Source organism: Mizuhopecten yessoensis, unplaced genomic scaffold (assembly GCF_002113885.1).
Source record: "Mizuhopecten yessoensis strain PY_sf001 unplaced genomic scaffold, ASM211388v2 scaffold8991, whole genome shotgun sequence".
NCBI lineage: Eukaryota > Metazoa > Mollusca > Bivalvia > Pectinida > Pectinidae > Mizuhopecten > Mizuhopecten yessoensis.
In genome coordinates, this window is record NW_018407824.1 from 29,973 (window position 1) to 46,975 (window position 17,003).

Below are 17,003 nucleotides of genomic sequence, written 5' to 3' on the forward strand. Positions count from 1 at the left end.
ATATGGAGTGAAGGAATAGAAGAGGGACTCTTGTCAATATATGTACTGTATATACATCCGATATAGAGCAGTGTTAGGACGCATTACATACATTATGTTTGGAGCTCCATGTGACACAAAAGTATTTCCAGAAACCTCTCCCTTGGAATCTTTTAAATGAACCAAACAAAAATTAGGTTCTTTTCATCAATCGATGTTGACTAAGTTATCATTTTAACAAACAGGATATTGACACGGCGGTAAAGGTTATTTCAGTACCTTTTTTTTAGTTTACTTGAACTGGGAGTCCAGTGGCTAGCATTCCTTCCTTTATGTTTGTATGCTACCACACACTAAAATGTTCAAGATTTGTTTTCGATCATAATTTTTATTTTATTAATATGGATCGTCCGTATCAATCATAAAAAAGGAAAGAATAAAGAAATCATCTTGAAAATTTAGTCTGAAAAAATATATGTCTTATGGTATACACATTGAAAAATCTGGAAGGTTTTATGTAAATCAAGAACTACTTAGGGAAGTACAACATTTAACATTATTCATATAAAAAGTCTTCAGGTTTTACTTGTTAATACTCAGAATAAAGGGATTTCCAAGTATGCGAGATAGTGCTTCTTGGGCCTAGAAGAACTCTTTTTAACCCTCAATGGGAGTGGGAACTAAATGTATATTGGTGTCATGATTATGTTAATCAGTATGCTAAGGCACTACACTTTCGGTCACTGAAATGTAATATATATAAAATCATAAGGTAAGACATGCATGAAATGTTATATTAATGTGACTCTGAATATAAAATCCAGGGAAAGAATTTCCAAGATATTGAGGGAACTTGACCCTCTTGGAGTTGCCAACAGAAGAAAGCATCGCTTTAGCCGCCGAACTTACATCAATAAAGGGCCAAATTTTCTATTGCATATGGATGGCTATGACAAAATAAAAAGGTTCGGATTTGCAATACACGGTGCAATTTGTGGGTAAGTATTATAAAATGAAATTGTTATTGAAGATTGGTAAAAGTAAAGTATAACATAAAACAGAAAATTTTGGATTGATTCATTCAATGTTGCTTGAGATTTCTGTGATCAATATGTGTAAATGTGTTAAGGTTACGTGAAATAAAAGAGGAATAGTAATAAAGATAGTGCCGTCGCTGGGGCTCGAACCCGCGACCCTAGGCTTTCCAGCCCGATGATCTACCGCTAATCTAAACGGAAATTCCCTACAGTTAACGCTTGTAAGGCAACCTAATTAATCCACATCTTTTACATTATTCCCCCCTTTTTTCAAACACCAACCCAAGTTCTTTGACTCCCCGCAAAGGGTTCTACCTTGATCGGGGAGGTTCAACGGTACCAATTTGTAATATGATAAGAATAGTGATAAAGATAGTGCCGTCGCTGGGGCTCGAACCTGCGACCCTTGGCTCTCCAGCTCGGTGTTCTACCGCTCAGCTAAAGGGGAATTTCCTACATTTAATGCTTGTAATGCAACCTTATTAATCCACAGCTTTTACATACGTGTTAGTCGCATTTTTAACGTGCAGGTTTAATATGACTATAGTTTTTATAATAACAATAGTGCTAATGCTTCTTTAAAATAAGTTTCAATACTAAGCCTTTCAGATAGAATGAAACTATTTTGATTAGTGTATAAACCTGAACAGAATGGGAATAATGGTTCCATAATAGATATAACGTATTGGAAGTCAAACGTGGACTGTCAGAAAACAATATGCTTGGATAAATTGCATAAGATAATGGATGATATAATATTTGTTTTGGACGTTTGACATAAACGCTGATAATGTACGTATCAAATGTGTCGGAACGTTTCATAACGTAGTGCTCCCTTTGCAAAGATGGGACAGACTCAAGGATTTGAAATGTTTACCTTTACAACGATGTAAGTAAATTGGAAACCGTATTTGTTGCTTGACATGTAGCGTTTCGGCTATACATGAACCTTCAAAGAGGTGAAAGCGGTAGGGAGGTACTAGGAAACTCTTGTAATTTTTTTATTAATATATATAATAACCTGTCATAAGTTTACCTTCATATTAGATTTGTGATACATGTTTTGGATTTTTCATGTTTGCGAACCTCTGTCGAGCAAACATAAACAATTCAAAACGTGTATCATGCATCTAATATAAATGGAAACGAATGACAGATTATTTGTATCATAAAATACAAAGTAAACTGTATGATGTCATTTCCGGGGTGATATTACACACGTTACATAAACAAAATTTATGTGATGGCTTTATGACACTACATAACAAAGTATTCATATGATAAATATATATGTATAGGCTATGCATACTGTATGATATAGGTTACTTGTTTGGAGGAGATGTAGCCCCATCTCCTGTTTAGGTATATGAAAGGTCCTACATATTACTTGGATGGTCCCCTCTTCTGGGAGTTTAAACATGTTTTTGAGTGTTTTTGAGTGTTATTGAGTATATTCTCACTATTCAATATTAGACATACTGTATTGTGTTGTATATCATAAGTAAAAAAGTTACCTATTTGCGTAGTAGGTACATGGTTTTTGAAACATCCGGTACAATCTTTATACCGAAAACCTTATTCAGTGAATATAAACTGTGCAACTGTCAAATGAAAACTTTTATTATATGACTGGTGCTAATTCCCAGCCCTGATTGGAGGAGTGACGTCACGTGACGAGTCTGTAAATATGTTACAGACCTCGTTCTATAAATAGAAAAGTGTTACAGACCTCGACCTAGAAATAGAAAAGTGTTACAGACCGCTACTAAAATTATGCCGAGGTAATTTCCCAGCCAGTCTGTAAATCTGTTACCATTCACAGTACTGAATTCAAATACAAATGAATTATCTCATCAACTTCTGAACTTTGTTAATATTGATGATGTTAATTGTTCAAATAATATTTACTTGAAATTAAATATCACATGAATTGAATATGAAATTCAATTTTTGTGTATGTTATTTTGTATTTGAAGTCTTTCACTTTGTGATTCCAAAATGGTTCATGCCATCCATGTGCTTATGCCATGAAAAATTATTAATGTTATTGTAAAATGTTATATAATAAAACAATTGTGGACTTCACTTTCGGTCTATCCCTGATTTTCGGACCTGGTCTGAACAATATTCACCTCGGCCTTCGGCCTCTGTGAATATTGTTAAGACCAGGTTCGTTAATCAGGGATAGATCTCACCTGAAGTCCATAATTGTATAATGTAGACATATTTCATCTTTGAATGTAAGGTTAATGCATAAACCAAAGGAATTCCACAGGTATAGCGTTCCGGGAAGTGCATGTGAATCAAACAGGTAACTTGTAATAAGTAAAATGCGTTATTCTAGATTTTCCAGACGTGTATTATGGCTGAATGTGGGACGGACAAACAACAATCCCCACATTATTGGATACTACTTCATGCAATATGTTGACGAGATAAAAGGTAATTGCGTTGTATCCCTATAAATATTTAACTAAATTTAGCAAATAGGAACGAAAAATCCTAGTAGTCTATAGCCCGGAGAATATAGTTGTTATTTTAGGAAAAGTAAGACATGAATTGTCCTGTTATTATTTCTCTTGATGATAATTTACTAGTTAGTTGAATGCGTTTGTATTGGTTGTTCCTGACACGAGCCTATTGCAGTCTATCAAGGCCCTACAGCACATGTTCCCAATCATAAGTGCTTTAAGAAATGTGTATTGAAGAAAAAGAAAAAAAAGTTTCTAATTTTGTCTTTGTTCCGGAAGCTGACTTCTTAATTTATCGTGATGCAAAATGTTTAATTCATACAAAGACATGTTGTGATATTTACATTTGTGTTGCAGTCCGGTTAGATAGCTGTATCAACTCAAAATGTTGCTATTAGTAAAAGCAAGTGTATAATAATATTAACAGTACTACATGTACAGTTATATGATATCTGACCTCACATGGTAAACACAACAGTCAACCGTCAACCCCCTCCCTCTTCCCACCAAAACAAACACCGAAGTTTTATGCAGAACCATTTAAAATTTCAAAAAAGAAATTTTAAATCTGTGTTAACAACGATGAACTGATCAAGAAGAAATAACACTGTTTAATAAAATGTGATTTGCTGAAAAAACCCACAGCTCACTGTCTCCGTGTCACGGCAATAATGGCGATGTATGACTTGTTTTTAATCAAATTCACATCATGTTGATGTTGGGCCATCGAAGTGTGTCTGCTATTCGATTCTATAACAGGTCATTTTCTCTACAATAGCGTCCGTTGCAAGTGGCGAATCATGTCAAATCGCTCCGGTTCTTCGGCAAGTCCCATCGGCGACATTTTAAAAGCTGCTTTTAGTCAAGTTGTCATAGTCGGTCGATACAAGAAGTCATCTGGTTTCTTAGAAAACTTCACATTCCACAGATACACTTTCAATTCCGTTCACCCAGCTGGTCATTTAAATATTTATTTTCCTTTGTAAAAACGCTGTAAGAACAGCTGCGATTCGGAAATTATACCCACTGTCTGGAATGTTTCGTTGGTATGTAGGAATACATTTTTGTCTGTCCGACTGCCATGGTTATTGTAAGTCTGAGCAGGCCTTAACCAGTAATTGGACTTCGGCGAAATTTAACAGAAATAAAGTAGATATTAAGAGGATTTTCATAACGGAAATAGATAGTTTATCAAAAAATTAATATTAACGATCACCAATAAATAACTCAATAAGATGGAAATGGTTGAATATCGTAACGATTTTCCGATCGTGAGCTTGATCTTTCTTGATGGTGACATCCCATTTATCCTTCCTAATGTGTTGACATGTGGCGTTCGATTATGTAGTCGAGAGTTTGCAACGAATATCATGACTTCCGTGATATATAGACTGTTGACGGACACACTTACAGCACTGGGTTTTCCATTGAAGACTACGGCAAAGTCTTATGGTCACCATCATGATATTGTAGGGAAATAAGTTACTTTTTCGTGTGATATGCATGTTGCAGGTTTTGATTATTATCATTGAGTCTCTTGTGATTTAGTTGTCACTTCTCTAGTTCTTTATGTGAGGACGTAATACGATATGGAATTGACCTAGATGTACAGGGTTGGTGTTGTGGATGAAAACGCATACCCTCTCGGTATACCTGGTCTAATTCTCCATTTAATTTTTCGAGTGTGTCAATGTACACTTGTCCTTTTACCTTTGCAATATTTAATTCTATTTTGAGTTCGAATCTTGGTTCGATAACACATTTGCATTTTCTCTTTTTGTGAGTTCGCTGACAGTTATCAAGTTTCACTGGAAAATATAATCATCCTTGTGATAAAGTATCATTGTTATTTCTAAAGAAACGAAGAGCCAACAGTTAAAGTAGTTCTACTTATATGTCCATAAACTTAGTGATGAATGCTTGTTGATTACAAGGTGTGCCAAGATGCATACGGATGGATTGCGGAACTGAGAATGTGTTGGTTGAGGACATACAAAAGGCTTTTAGATGGGACAATGATGACGACATGGCAGGCGAAAAGTCAGTTATAAGAGGAAGTTCACATTCGAATCAGGCAAGTAAATTAGGATGTCTTTTATTTGCAACAGAACATACTTTAAACTCATAACCTTAATTGAAATGATATAAGAAAAAAATATTGTTGTGGCCCAATTCAGAAAGCTCGTCTTAACACAGGAGAAATGTATCTTAAACCATATTTGTTATGGTGAATTGTAAATTTGCTTCAATGACCTTTTCTTGATGGCGGATCTGGAGATTGCATCGTTATGTTGGAAAAAAATGGAAAATGAACGAAGTTGGCTTATCTGAATTGCAATTATGGAAATCATATGTTATAATCAAAAATTCATAATTGAATATTTGTAGCGGATTGAACGCTGGTGGCTTTCTGGCAAACAAGGTGGCGGTCAGTACTGGATAGACAAGTTTAAAGACATGGAGATGAGAGGTCTTTTATCTACGTCAAATGTTGGGCATATGTGAGTTTAGTACACGACATGTCGATTTCTTTGATTGTGATTTGATAATTTCTAAAAAGTGAAGCATTGTCTTTCATTGACTGGGATGAAAGAATACTTAATAAATGTTACGTCATTAACGCCAGTTATTGCTGAGTTGTTCGTGCTTTTTTATTTTACAGATTTATTTTCATTGTTTGTTTATGTGTTGCCTACGGCTGATGGACATTTGTGTGGTCAAACAGCACTAAAGTAGGCGTTCATAACGGTACAAATTTTCATAATAATAATAATATACAACATTCGATATAGCGCCCTATCTAGCTAACATAACAGTACATATAATCAATACAATTAGCATAAATATTAATCAATACAATATTGAGGAACTCGCAGGAGCTGCCCTATCAGGCCCTAACTACTAGTCCTATGCCACCTGGGTAGTATCTCCCTATGTGTGTATGCCTGCGTGTTTGCTGGAGATGTATTGTGTTTTGTCATTTATTGTGCCACCTCATTTGAATGGTTCAGCACATATACCACAACACCCACCCGAGACCATTTTATACTCCACCTGGGTTGTTGGAGTTGTGAGGGCAGGAGAAAAACACTTTCTCTGAATATTCCATGCGTACGTCGACTTTAGGGATCGAACCCCGGCCGCCTGTTTGGAAGGCCGGAGTGTTAACCACTCGACCAATCCGCCCACAATGATATTGTTTGCACATGAAAATTACAACTGGGGAAGACACGATAGGCTTCGCGATGCTGGTAACTTTATACGCCGTAATCTGTTTACGGAAGTTGAAAATTGAGGGTGTCTTGTGGCAACTAAAATGTAATGGTAGTACTTGTATTTGTATTTGACAGTGAGTGTGCCCGTTTTTCATTCATGAACCTGCTTCAGCAAGACTTGGATAAAGTACGTATGGAGTGGAACCAGCACCGTGTGCGACCAAATAAGCAAGGCGAGTCACCAACAGGAAAACCAGACATAATGTATTTTATGCCTACCTTGTACGGTGAGTTTTAACATGAATTCCCTCTTAAATTTGTTGCAAGACAGCGATGTAATTAAGAACTAAGAAGACGTATGTTTTTATAACTTACGATATACTGCATTCATACAAAGACAAGTAAAACTGTAAACAAAGATGTCATTGGAAGGCCAAACAATGATATGAAAAATATATTTGAATTAGACATTAATTACTTCCGAAAACGTTCCTCAGTCAGTACGATATTGTAACTTCAGAATTTCATATCATTTAGACACCTTGGACTACAAGGTTCCTGCAAATGAGACTGACATACAACATGTGAAAGAATACTGTGCTGTTCCGTTCTCTTTGGGATGCGATGAAGAGTACGCTAGATTCTTCCGTGAGCTAATGCATGAAAGGGGGCTTCAGATGCCGACAAAGTTCGAAGAAGCACTGGAACTGTACTCAAGTTTGACTACATCGTAGTGTTCAATACAAAGACAGCATACAACATGGTTAACAACAGAGTCATAGAGGTGAAACGATAAGTTGCATGATTGTGTTACAGAAACATTACTTATATTTGTTCAATAATTTTAAAGAATGGAGTAAATAGTTTCTTTCTTGGAATGCCAAGAAGTTGAGTTTGCATCATTTGTTTTTTTAATAACTTATCTTTGAAATGTTTGTGCGACTGCGACCATGTCTTTGTATTTATTACCAAATTGAAAGGGTGCAATCATCTGTATGTGTGAGTTACGTTCATCTTATTTGATTTCACCCGATTTTCATTTGCAATATTTGTAACATATTAAAAAATAGTTGTGGAATTGGTAAGATTTTGACAAAAACTCAAGACAGAAATATAATCACAAACATTTAATTGTTATTTCCAATTTTGTAATTGGTGAACAAAATTTAGAAAATCATGCAATTTGCAGGAATTACAAAACTTTAAGATATAACCTTCAATAGAGTGTCTTCAATAATAATAAAAACAATGTTTCTGCTTACAGTTGAATACTTCCTGATGTATTCCTACATATGTGTTACCATTGGAAAGAATGACGAGGTCCAAAGTTTGGAGACTGATAAACATATATTTGATGATATATTTTCATTAAAAGCAATATCGATGTGCAATTAAGGCAAGCGCGAATGTCATTACATATCTTCATTGAATTACTATAGTTACATTTACCTTAAATTAATGATGAAGATTTCTAGCACCCGATATAAAAGAGCATATTCAACAACATAACTAAAAAATAAGGAAAAAATACTGATTGTTATGTGGATATTTAAAACAGTCTACAACATCACCCGTAATCTGCAAATGACGCTTATATACGCCTGCATAAAATATTTTATAGAATTAGAGACCATGAAATGATAGAGCATGCAGTCGTGTTTGGTATGCCATATAACTGCACAGCAAAATTAAGAGAGATCGGTCAATATCTATATTTTGACCAATCAAAGGCGAGAAATGGTAGCCATATTGTCCAATAAGAAAGCAGAATCAAAAGTTTTGTACGCAGTACCATTATACATATACAAAACAAAATTTGAGATAAATCGGTCAATACCTAAATTTCGAGCAAGCTGAGCCTAGGCAGCCATGATCGAAAAACGAAAGGTCATTTGCACACCGCTTTCAATTCTGTGTGTGTATATATATACAGCTTTATCTTTCATAGTGAGCTTGTTGTTAGACTCCAGCGTTAGTACAATAATTAATGTAAAAACAATGAAAATGGATCATTGTAAGTTGAGAAACGCGTTTAGTAATGATATCAATATAAAATTTGTATATTATCAACTATGCTATCTATCGGCCGATGACTGTTCTCCCATCATCCTCAAATGAAATATGCAGAACCACGGAAGAAGAGAAACCTTCGTATGAAACTGATAAAAATATAAAACAGCTGATGTGTCGACAACCTCTTGATTAATAGCGTCACCACTATTCAACTCTTCAAATCATGATATGGCTGCACAGTGGGACAACATTAGATCAAAGGAAACCTTTCGATGGGATCCGAGAAATATATGTTCGTCTATTTCCACAGTAATATTGACAGCAATTGCTTAAGAAAGGAATACGGACGCACTGTCCGATGACGGACCACGAACCATTTGAATAACCCACATTTGATAATGATTGGATAGAAATGTCTACTGCGACATAAGAATTTTTATAAACCAAATGATAACCGACATCCTGTCATATTTCAATTACAGGAAAGTTTTTTCTTCATAACAACTTTCCACAAGTCATGACATAAGGAAGTAAAATCGTTCACTGAATATGGATGAAAATGTTTAAACTGGTCTTCCAAAACACAATTGAATAAGAATAGAAAAATAGAAAATACATTTGCAAGGTTCCACTTTTGTGACTCCTAGATATACTCTCAATGAAAGTAAATCACATAATTAGATTTTGTTCGGATTAATTGTTATTTTCTATACACTGGTCAGCGATTCTTATTACAGGTCATACATTACAAGGTAAAAACTGAAATTTGAAAGGTTTGTATCACAACGGCAGGATTTGCTTGTTAAGTATAAGTTTGTACAGACAAGTATTATTTATCCAGTGACCACATGTCTGTATTGTCTCATTGTACATACTCAGTCAGTACTTTCTGAACCATTTTTCAATTGATATGTCCCACCTTGAATGCCTTTTTTTATATTAAGAGTTTTAACCTACAGGTACATTTTGAAAATTATACAAACCCACCCTATAATATATATATATATATATATATTATGGCAAATACTGGTAGGTCTGGTTGTCAGACTAGTGGAAATTGTACATTGCCAATCCAGATTCTTCACAATTTTACATGGAATGAATAGGGACGAATCAATATGGACTGAGTGCCTCCTAAACATTTCCTAAACATATGTTAGCAATTTACTTAAACCAGACAATGATAATGTAACCATTGGACTACTCTCAACATTAAAGGTGAGTGTTCATGCTAGTGTCCTCTAGGCTACCATTGGCCCCTTTAGGTAGTATATTACTGGATTCCTTCTCTTTGTTCCGTTGTTCTCATCCTTGATTTTCTTCTCTGCTGGTTGAACAGCTTGTGAATGTTCGTCAGATTCTGACACAACCAACAGAGCGTGAGACTCAAACATGGTTTCACGCTCGAGAGCACTTGGACTTCAGATGTCACTTTCTTCAACATTTGATTATATTCAGCATTTCCTTCAACTGATGCGTCAAATATGGCTCTGCTGAATTTCTTCTTTATTCTTCTCATCATAATCATCTGCAAAACTGATGTTACTAGTATCAAACACACTACCATCCAGTTGTAAATTGCTGCCGAGTTTATCCCTTTTGACTTTCTTCCCTTTTCATGTACATAGGAAAGACCAGAAATGACGGAAGAAATGTCATCATTGTAACAGTCCCGTGCCACTTCCAGAGGGTGATCTGCCTCAGTCTTGCCTCTCTGTTGAACCATCTAGTAGAAGTGTCCTTCTTCATTTTGTAAAAGTAGATATGGTTGGTTGAATTTCCCAATATGGCCTTCATCAAGTACCTAATGACAAACAGTAAAACATTTATTTTACATTTCTAATATCTGGGTATATACGGGACTTGAAATATTGGAGGTAAAGACACATGCTACCTTACTGTGACACAACTTTCCTTCCTATAAGAGTTATACACTAGAAATATCGTAAAATACATTTAGTTAACGGTATTACAGACGAGGATTTATTAAGTCATGATATGTTTGATATGTTAGAGATGTCGTAGGATATTGTATGGGAAGCCAATCTTAGAAAAATTGCGTACATAAATGTTTTAAGGATGTACTCCTCTGTGATGTTAATAACTGTAAACAAAAATGAACAAAGACTTCTAACACTTAAATCAAAGATTTCGAACACTTTCAAAAGCAAGCATGTACCTGCAAAATGAGTAAAATATCGATTTTTCTATTATTTGCAGCACGTTTAAATAATTTCATAAACGTGATCAATTCGGTAGCCTTTTGAATATCTAAAAGGTCTTGCACTGTATGCAAAGTTGCAAAATTCATTTTTTTTCACATACTTAATAGCCTATCATAACAGAAAGTGTCATGGCATCGCAATTTGCACAAGAATGGAAAATGATACGGGATTGGTATTTCATTACACATTTTGTTTTAAAGAATTAATTTGCATAACTTAAAAAAGCAATAGTACATTTGCAAACATACTGAAAATGAGTATTTTTTTCACTTAAAACCTTAGGGCAGACAGGTTGACAGAAAACGGACGGTCGGACGGAATTCGACTACCTATAAGCCCTGATTGCGGTGCAATCAGACTGAAAATATGTAATACAGATATTTCTTAATTTCTTATTGGAGGAAATCCTAAATAATTAAAGTACAATTTTTGTTATGAAAGTGAACGTCACAAAGTTTTCTCACTTGCTATGAAACCTCAAGCCGTTCCGAATGCAGGGGCGTTTGCTATTCCGAAGATCATATTGGCCTTGAAATTTTGGTAATTATCTATTGTCGGCAAACGCAACACCATGGCACAAGTGTTTGCCAAAGGATAGAGCCCCTCGGCAAACTCGAGTGATGGCTCTGGCTGGAAACCGAGAGGTGGAACAACGTCTGCCCCGGTCGCAAACACTAACAAGTCTTTCAAAGAGAGTTCATCATCTCCATCTGTAAATACACGAAATAGACATGCTAGTGAGGATAAAAAAATGCAGAATATTAAGGAGTTTTTAGATTTTAATTATGAATTTCAATTGTTATATAATCCTTTTTGTAAGTCATTACAGGTATGAAATGTTGTCTCGTAAAGCCGGATTGTGATGTGGTGACAGGAGAGTTAAACTGTGTTATTTGTTAATTGTGTCACCTAAGTCTACACATAAAAATTGAATAAACTTTTATCAGTTTTACCTGTATTTTAATAGCATTTCATAGTTTACCGCCTCATACCTGAAATGATTTCTGTATTGTGTTCTGTACGGTTGAACTTTTTTTTCGTGCACATGATTGTGTATCTTTTTTTCTTAAAGCAAAATACACTTTCCGTGTAAAAAGAAAAACCTCTTACAATATATGGGTTTTTTTTAAATTTATGGTTGTATGAGACTGTATAACGACGACTTTCTATCTTTCTATCGCATACAAAAGAATGGAATATAGTCAATTGAATATGAGTTTTCAATAAAGGTGGAACAGGAACTGTAAGCCAAAGCCTAGCAAATATCCCACCACCGTTCCTATATAAACCATAACTGTAAGCTAAAGGCTTTAGGTAAAGCGTTTGCAAAGCAATCCATATTACCCCACAAGCAACGAGTTCTTTATTGACTTAGCTGTACACTAATTTAAGTATACTGGTCACTGATGTACTTCCTGTACTCCCTCCCCATGCCAAAACATACTGACATACCATATCTTGTTAGCCCAGATGAACCAGTTTTTCTATACTTGTCTTATTAGTTTAAGAAAAGTCAGGACAAAAATATTTAACAAAGGGCCATAACTCCTTAACAAGGGTCGAAATGAAAAGAAATACTAGCCTGATGTACGGCATCATGGGGCAATTACAATATCTTTATTGTAATGAGACAGACAAAGATTTATTGAACAAAGGCCCATAACTCCGTTAAAAAGGGTCAGAATGAAAGACAGACAGCTTCCAGTATACCCCCCGCCCCTCTTGTTTCGTTGCGGTGGGTATAAAACATCGGATTAATATCGATATATAAATAAAGCAGTGCAAAATTCAGGGAGGAAAATTCCAACAAGAAAATTCCCCAGCTTATTCTAGGGTAAAAAGTAAAGTTACATCGCTGATTATTATAATAATTCGAACATAAATGCTTACCTTCCAAATCCATCAGAAAGTCTCTCCAAAATGAAACAACTCTTGTTTGTTTTTGGTGCTGGTTGCTACCTGCTTCCGAAAAAGCCACTTTAAAAAACACCGCCTCAACCATATCTGCCGTGAGGTTCTGGTCTGGAGCATATATGAATAACTCCTCCATGCATTTGGGGTGGGCCATTATCTCGTCTAGAACCCCAAGTGCCTGTAGACCCCTCTTTAATCTGCAAGTGAACGATGCAATACCTGTTGTTTTTGAATGTGTCACTTTCATAGAAATTGTTGATTGTAATTGAAGGAAATATAAAAGAATTCACAGCGAATGACATGATACGAGTTATAGTTTTCAAGGATTTGTCAATGACAGGTTGATAGTGATGTTTTGAAAATACAGTTGTGTGATAGTACAATGCATCAAAATAAACGTTTGCTCGTGGCTTAAACAATTAATGGTAATTTTGTGTATGTCTTCTATGTACATGTATTTATGTTCAAAGATAATAATGAAGTCATTTTTTGACGATGTCAGTAATAACATCCCCGTACATTTTACTTTGATATTTATTATGATTTACGTACGGAAACAACAATATATCACAACTTATTGCAAGGACCATGTATTTGTTACAAAGCTATATGTGAAGTGGTGATTAATAATACATTACATACTGCTCGGTGCAGGCACTGACTCTTGTTAGCACAAAGAACTCCACCAGGTCCTGGACCAAACGTTCCTTATCATTTGTATTAAACACCGGTCTAATACAACCAGCAACCGTTATTAAAGTTTGCATTACGTCGAGTTGAGCATGGATGTCATGGATTGACTCGGCATTGATGAGCTGAAGTACAAATAAAATATATTTTTCTCTCATTTCGGTGTGTGTAAGATAGAGCTGTGCAGGATATGAAAGGGGTGTAGGATATTTCTATCTTACATCTCATTTCACGTGACGTGACGTCACGAATTTTGAAAACACCGATGTTGCAATGTGAAAAAGGTACCTGATGAAATTAAAACTTACTTTTAAGTCCCCCAAACGAAGTCGGGGACTTATTGGTTTTACTCAGTTTCTTATTATTATGTCACTCAAAGGAATCATAATAAGAAACGGACCAAAAACAGGTATTCGTTTGAGGTACATATTGTTTTTGGTCCGTTTCATCTTTTTATTATTATGTGTCCCTCAAACGAAATATTGTGTATTGTCCGTTTCTTATTATTATTCGTTTGAGGGATATATCGTTTTTGGTCCGTTTCTTATTATGTCGCCTAAATGAAGTTTGAGGGACATATTGATTTTGGTCCGTTTCTTGTTGTTTTTGTTCCGTTTCTTAATTGTTATTATTGATAAAAACTTACCCAAACGAAGTCGGGGGGACTTATTGTTATTGTTCCGTTCCCTACTTTTTCTTCTTCTTCATATTATTATTCCCCCCTAAAAAGTGCCCGCTTAATCTCATGAGCTACTAATGGGATTCTCATATATAATCAGTACAATTTGTATCTGACTCTTATTTTTCCGTGTCAACCATCCAAGATGGCCGCCACTGCTTGATTGGCCGAAATCATATCCAGTAATAACATTTGTTTTATTTGACTGAACATAATGAAACTGGTGAAAGGGATGATACAATCACACCAATCGTTTTCAATTAAAAAATCTCTTTGGATTGAAAATGGCGGCCAAATGCAGGTTTATCATTGGTCGAAATTTTAATATCGTCCAATTTCGATGAAATTTGCTTTGGTGGTGTAGAATGGCGCTACGAACAAAACTACGGTGTTTGTTTTGTGAAAAAAAAATGACTGCCATACCCTGGGCTCTGATTGGTAAAAAATTCAACGCGAAATCATATCACCAGTAATAACATTCGTTCTATTTGATCGAACATAAGGAATCACAGTGAAAGGGATTATAACGACACAGCGCTCGTTTTCGACAAAATATTAATTGATTTGGGTTCAAAATGGCGACCAAACGCAGGCTTATGATTGGTCAAAATTTACATATTGTTAAATTTTTATGAAAATTAGTATATAAGGGTATTAGGGGACTGCGAATTCAACCGCATAGTTTCGTTGCCATAGCAACCTCATGGAGGCTTCTTGTTGGTCAATTTTATATATTGTTCTATTTTAATGAAAATAAGTATATAGGGGTATCAGGGGACTGTAATTTTAACCGTATAGGTTCCGTTGTAATATCAACCTCATGGAGGCTTCTGATAGGTCAATTTTTGATATTGTTATATTTTGATGAACATTGGCATAGGGGGGTATTAGTTAGGGCACTACAATTTCAACAGCATTTGTTTCGTTGTCATAACAACCACACACTTCTGATTGGTCGCAATTCAGAAATTGTACGATTTCTCTCAAATTAAGTATATATATATTGTAAGTGTATTATGGCATTGCATACCTTTTCTAATGCATCTTTGCGACAATTTTAAGGGACTTCTGTAATGGTCCCTTGTTATTGTTAGTAATTGTTGAAGTTGAAATGAGAGAAAAATACTCTTTCATGCCCAACGGTGTTGGATAGGGAACTTCCACTCGAGGGATTTTCAAATTTGGCAAAACCTTTGGCAAAGCCTCGTGTTTTAACCAATTTTAAAATCCCTCGAAGTTCCCTATCCTACACTTCTGGACATTGAAAAGTCTTATTATATTTTTGTTCTGTAATATTTATGTAAAAATGAATGACATTTGTTCTTTTTTTTTTAGATATATAACCTTTTAGCTTATTGAAACTATGTACAATTATAATAGAGTGGCTTTTTCAATAAGCAATCTATTCAAAGACACAAAGTCACTACTGTTGAAGTCATACTAAATTATAACAACCTTCTAAATACCTGAAAGTAGAAATCAATGCAATGTTTCAAAAGATATTTGATAACCTATGTTATACAATGCAGTAGCCTATCTTGCACTAAGAAAATAATTATTTTTCTAACCTTCTGTATTTGATTTCGGACATCCTTGTCGCTGACATCCTTAATACCCACGGACGGCCGACTCTGATGCAGTGAGGAATATAGCAGGCGCGACATAAATCGAGGAGGTGGTCCTCCGTGAACAATAGATACTGCCATCATTGTCGCGGCATCTTTGTACAACCCATCACGGAGAGCTGTAAAATATATATATAGAAAGAAGAATTTTAAATCAAAATTAATAAAAAACGACAGCTAGGGAAGATACGTCCAAATCAATGATTTACACGTAGATCACTAATAAAAGTAAAATGGTGACTTAGATATTATTTAAGGGTGGGTAAATATCTTCTGATTCATCATCCTCAGACGAGTTGTACATGTCAATACAAGTTATCGCGTGATTCTAATTAAGGGTGACAACGAAACACCAACCCCTACTTGCATATCAACAACTAAACGTGTAAATATATTATCTTCCAAAGATATCAAGATTACGACCATAAAAAGTGTCTGTGTTGTTTAAACCTGGATATTTGTAAATAATGAGGTTGTAATTTTCTTGAAAATAAAAGCACAAATAACGCTGTCATTATGTGATATGAGAAGGTAGTCGATATACAATTGGTAAATTTGAAATAAGCATGCTTTTTGACGGGGACAGTCAAACTTTGCATTTTCTATTCATTTTAATTTAAACTTTATATTGTTTCATTATTTTTTTCTTTCAATAAATAAGGTTACACAAAAATAACTATGGTACTCCTACTCGTCTTCAGGTATGTGAGATTTTAAACAAAATTGCAACTTACCTCTACCGCTGCTGTGATAACTTCCTCCGAAACGCCGGCATTTCGTCGACGAAGACCTTGCTTACGAAGAACTCTATTCAATTGTCTCACACTGAAAAAGTTCGACAAGAATTGGCCTACATTTTTACAGCTGATACGATTATATGAACGCAGTTGGTAACTAACATATCCTTTATGGAGCGCTACCGTTAAAGTTACATCATTGGATGTTGTACTAAGACAAACCGGTCTTAATATTAGTTATCATGTTTATCTAACTCGAGTAAATTGATTTTAAAATTTGACCCCTGTGACCTTGTAAGATACAAAAACATTAAGTCTGCTAAACTTTAAAGCCCTTTACCCCCCTCATCAACTTCTTAAGTATCAACATCTTCGACACTTTATTTATTGGGATAAGGTATTTAAAAAGTTTATACAT

General features: G+C 35.1%; 2 protein-coding genes across 2 annotated transcripts in view; one reads left to right on the plus strand and one right to left on the minus strand.

Moving 5' to 3' along the window:
- Positions 1–7,484, plus strand: part of LOC110457004 — a 21,333-nt gene extending 13,849 nt beyond the window's left edge. The window contains exons 2-7 of the mRNA XM_021508090.1: positions 804–977; positions 3,361–3,458; positions 5,422–5,561; positions 5,876–5,988; positions 6,838–6,989; positions 7,240–7,484. Coding sequence (XP_021363765.1) covers positions 804–977; positions 3,361–3,458; positions 5,422–5,561; positions 5,876–5,988; positions 6,838–6,989; positions 7,240–7,436 — 874 coding nt within the window. The 3' untranslated portion in view covers positions 7,437–7,484. The remainder of the gene's footprint in view (positions 1–803; positions 978–3,360; positions 3,459–5,421; positions 5,562–5,875; positions 5,989–6,837; positions 6,990–7,239) is intronic.
- A 2,951-nt stretch (positions 7,485–10,435) lies between these two features.
- On the minus strand, positions 10,436–15,942 carry LOC110456983 (G2/M phase-specific E3 ubiquitin-protein ligase-like). The gene is made up of 5 exons (XM_021508064.1): positions 15,792–15,942; positions 13,497–13,669; positions 12,831–13,051; positions 11,405–11,650; positions 10,436–10,519 (listed from the first exon to the last, which is right to left on the minus strand). The coding sequence occupies exons 1-4, from the start codon at positions 15,930–15,932 to the stop codon at positions 11,418–11,420; spliced, it is 768 nt and encodes a 255-aa protein (XP_021363739.1). The 5' UTR covers positions 15,933–15,942; the 3' UTR covers positions 10,436–10,519; positions 11,405–11,417.
- Between the last annotated feature and the right edge of the window lie 1,061 nt (positions 15,943–17,003).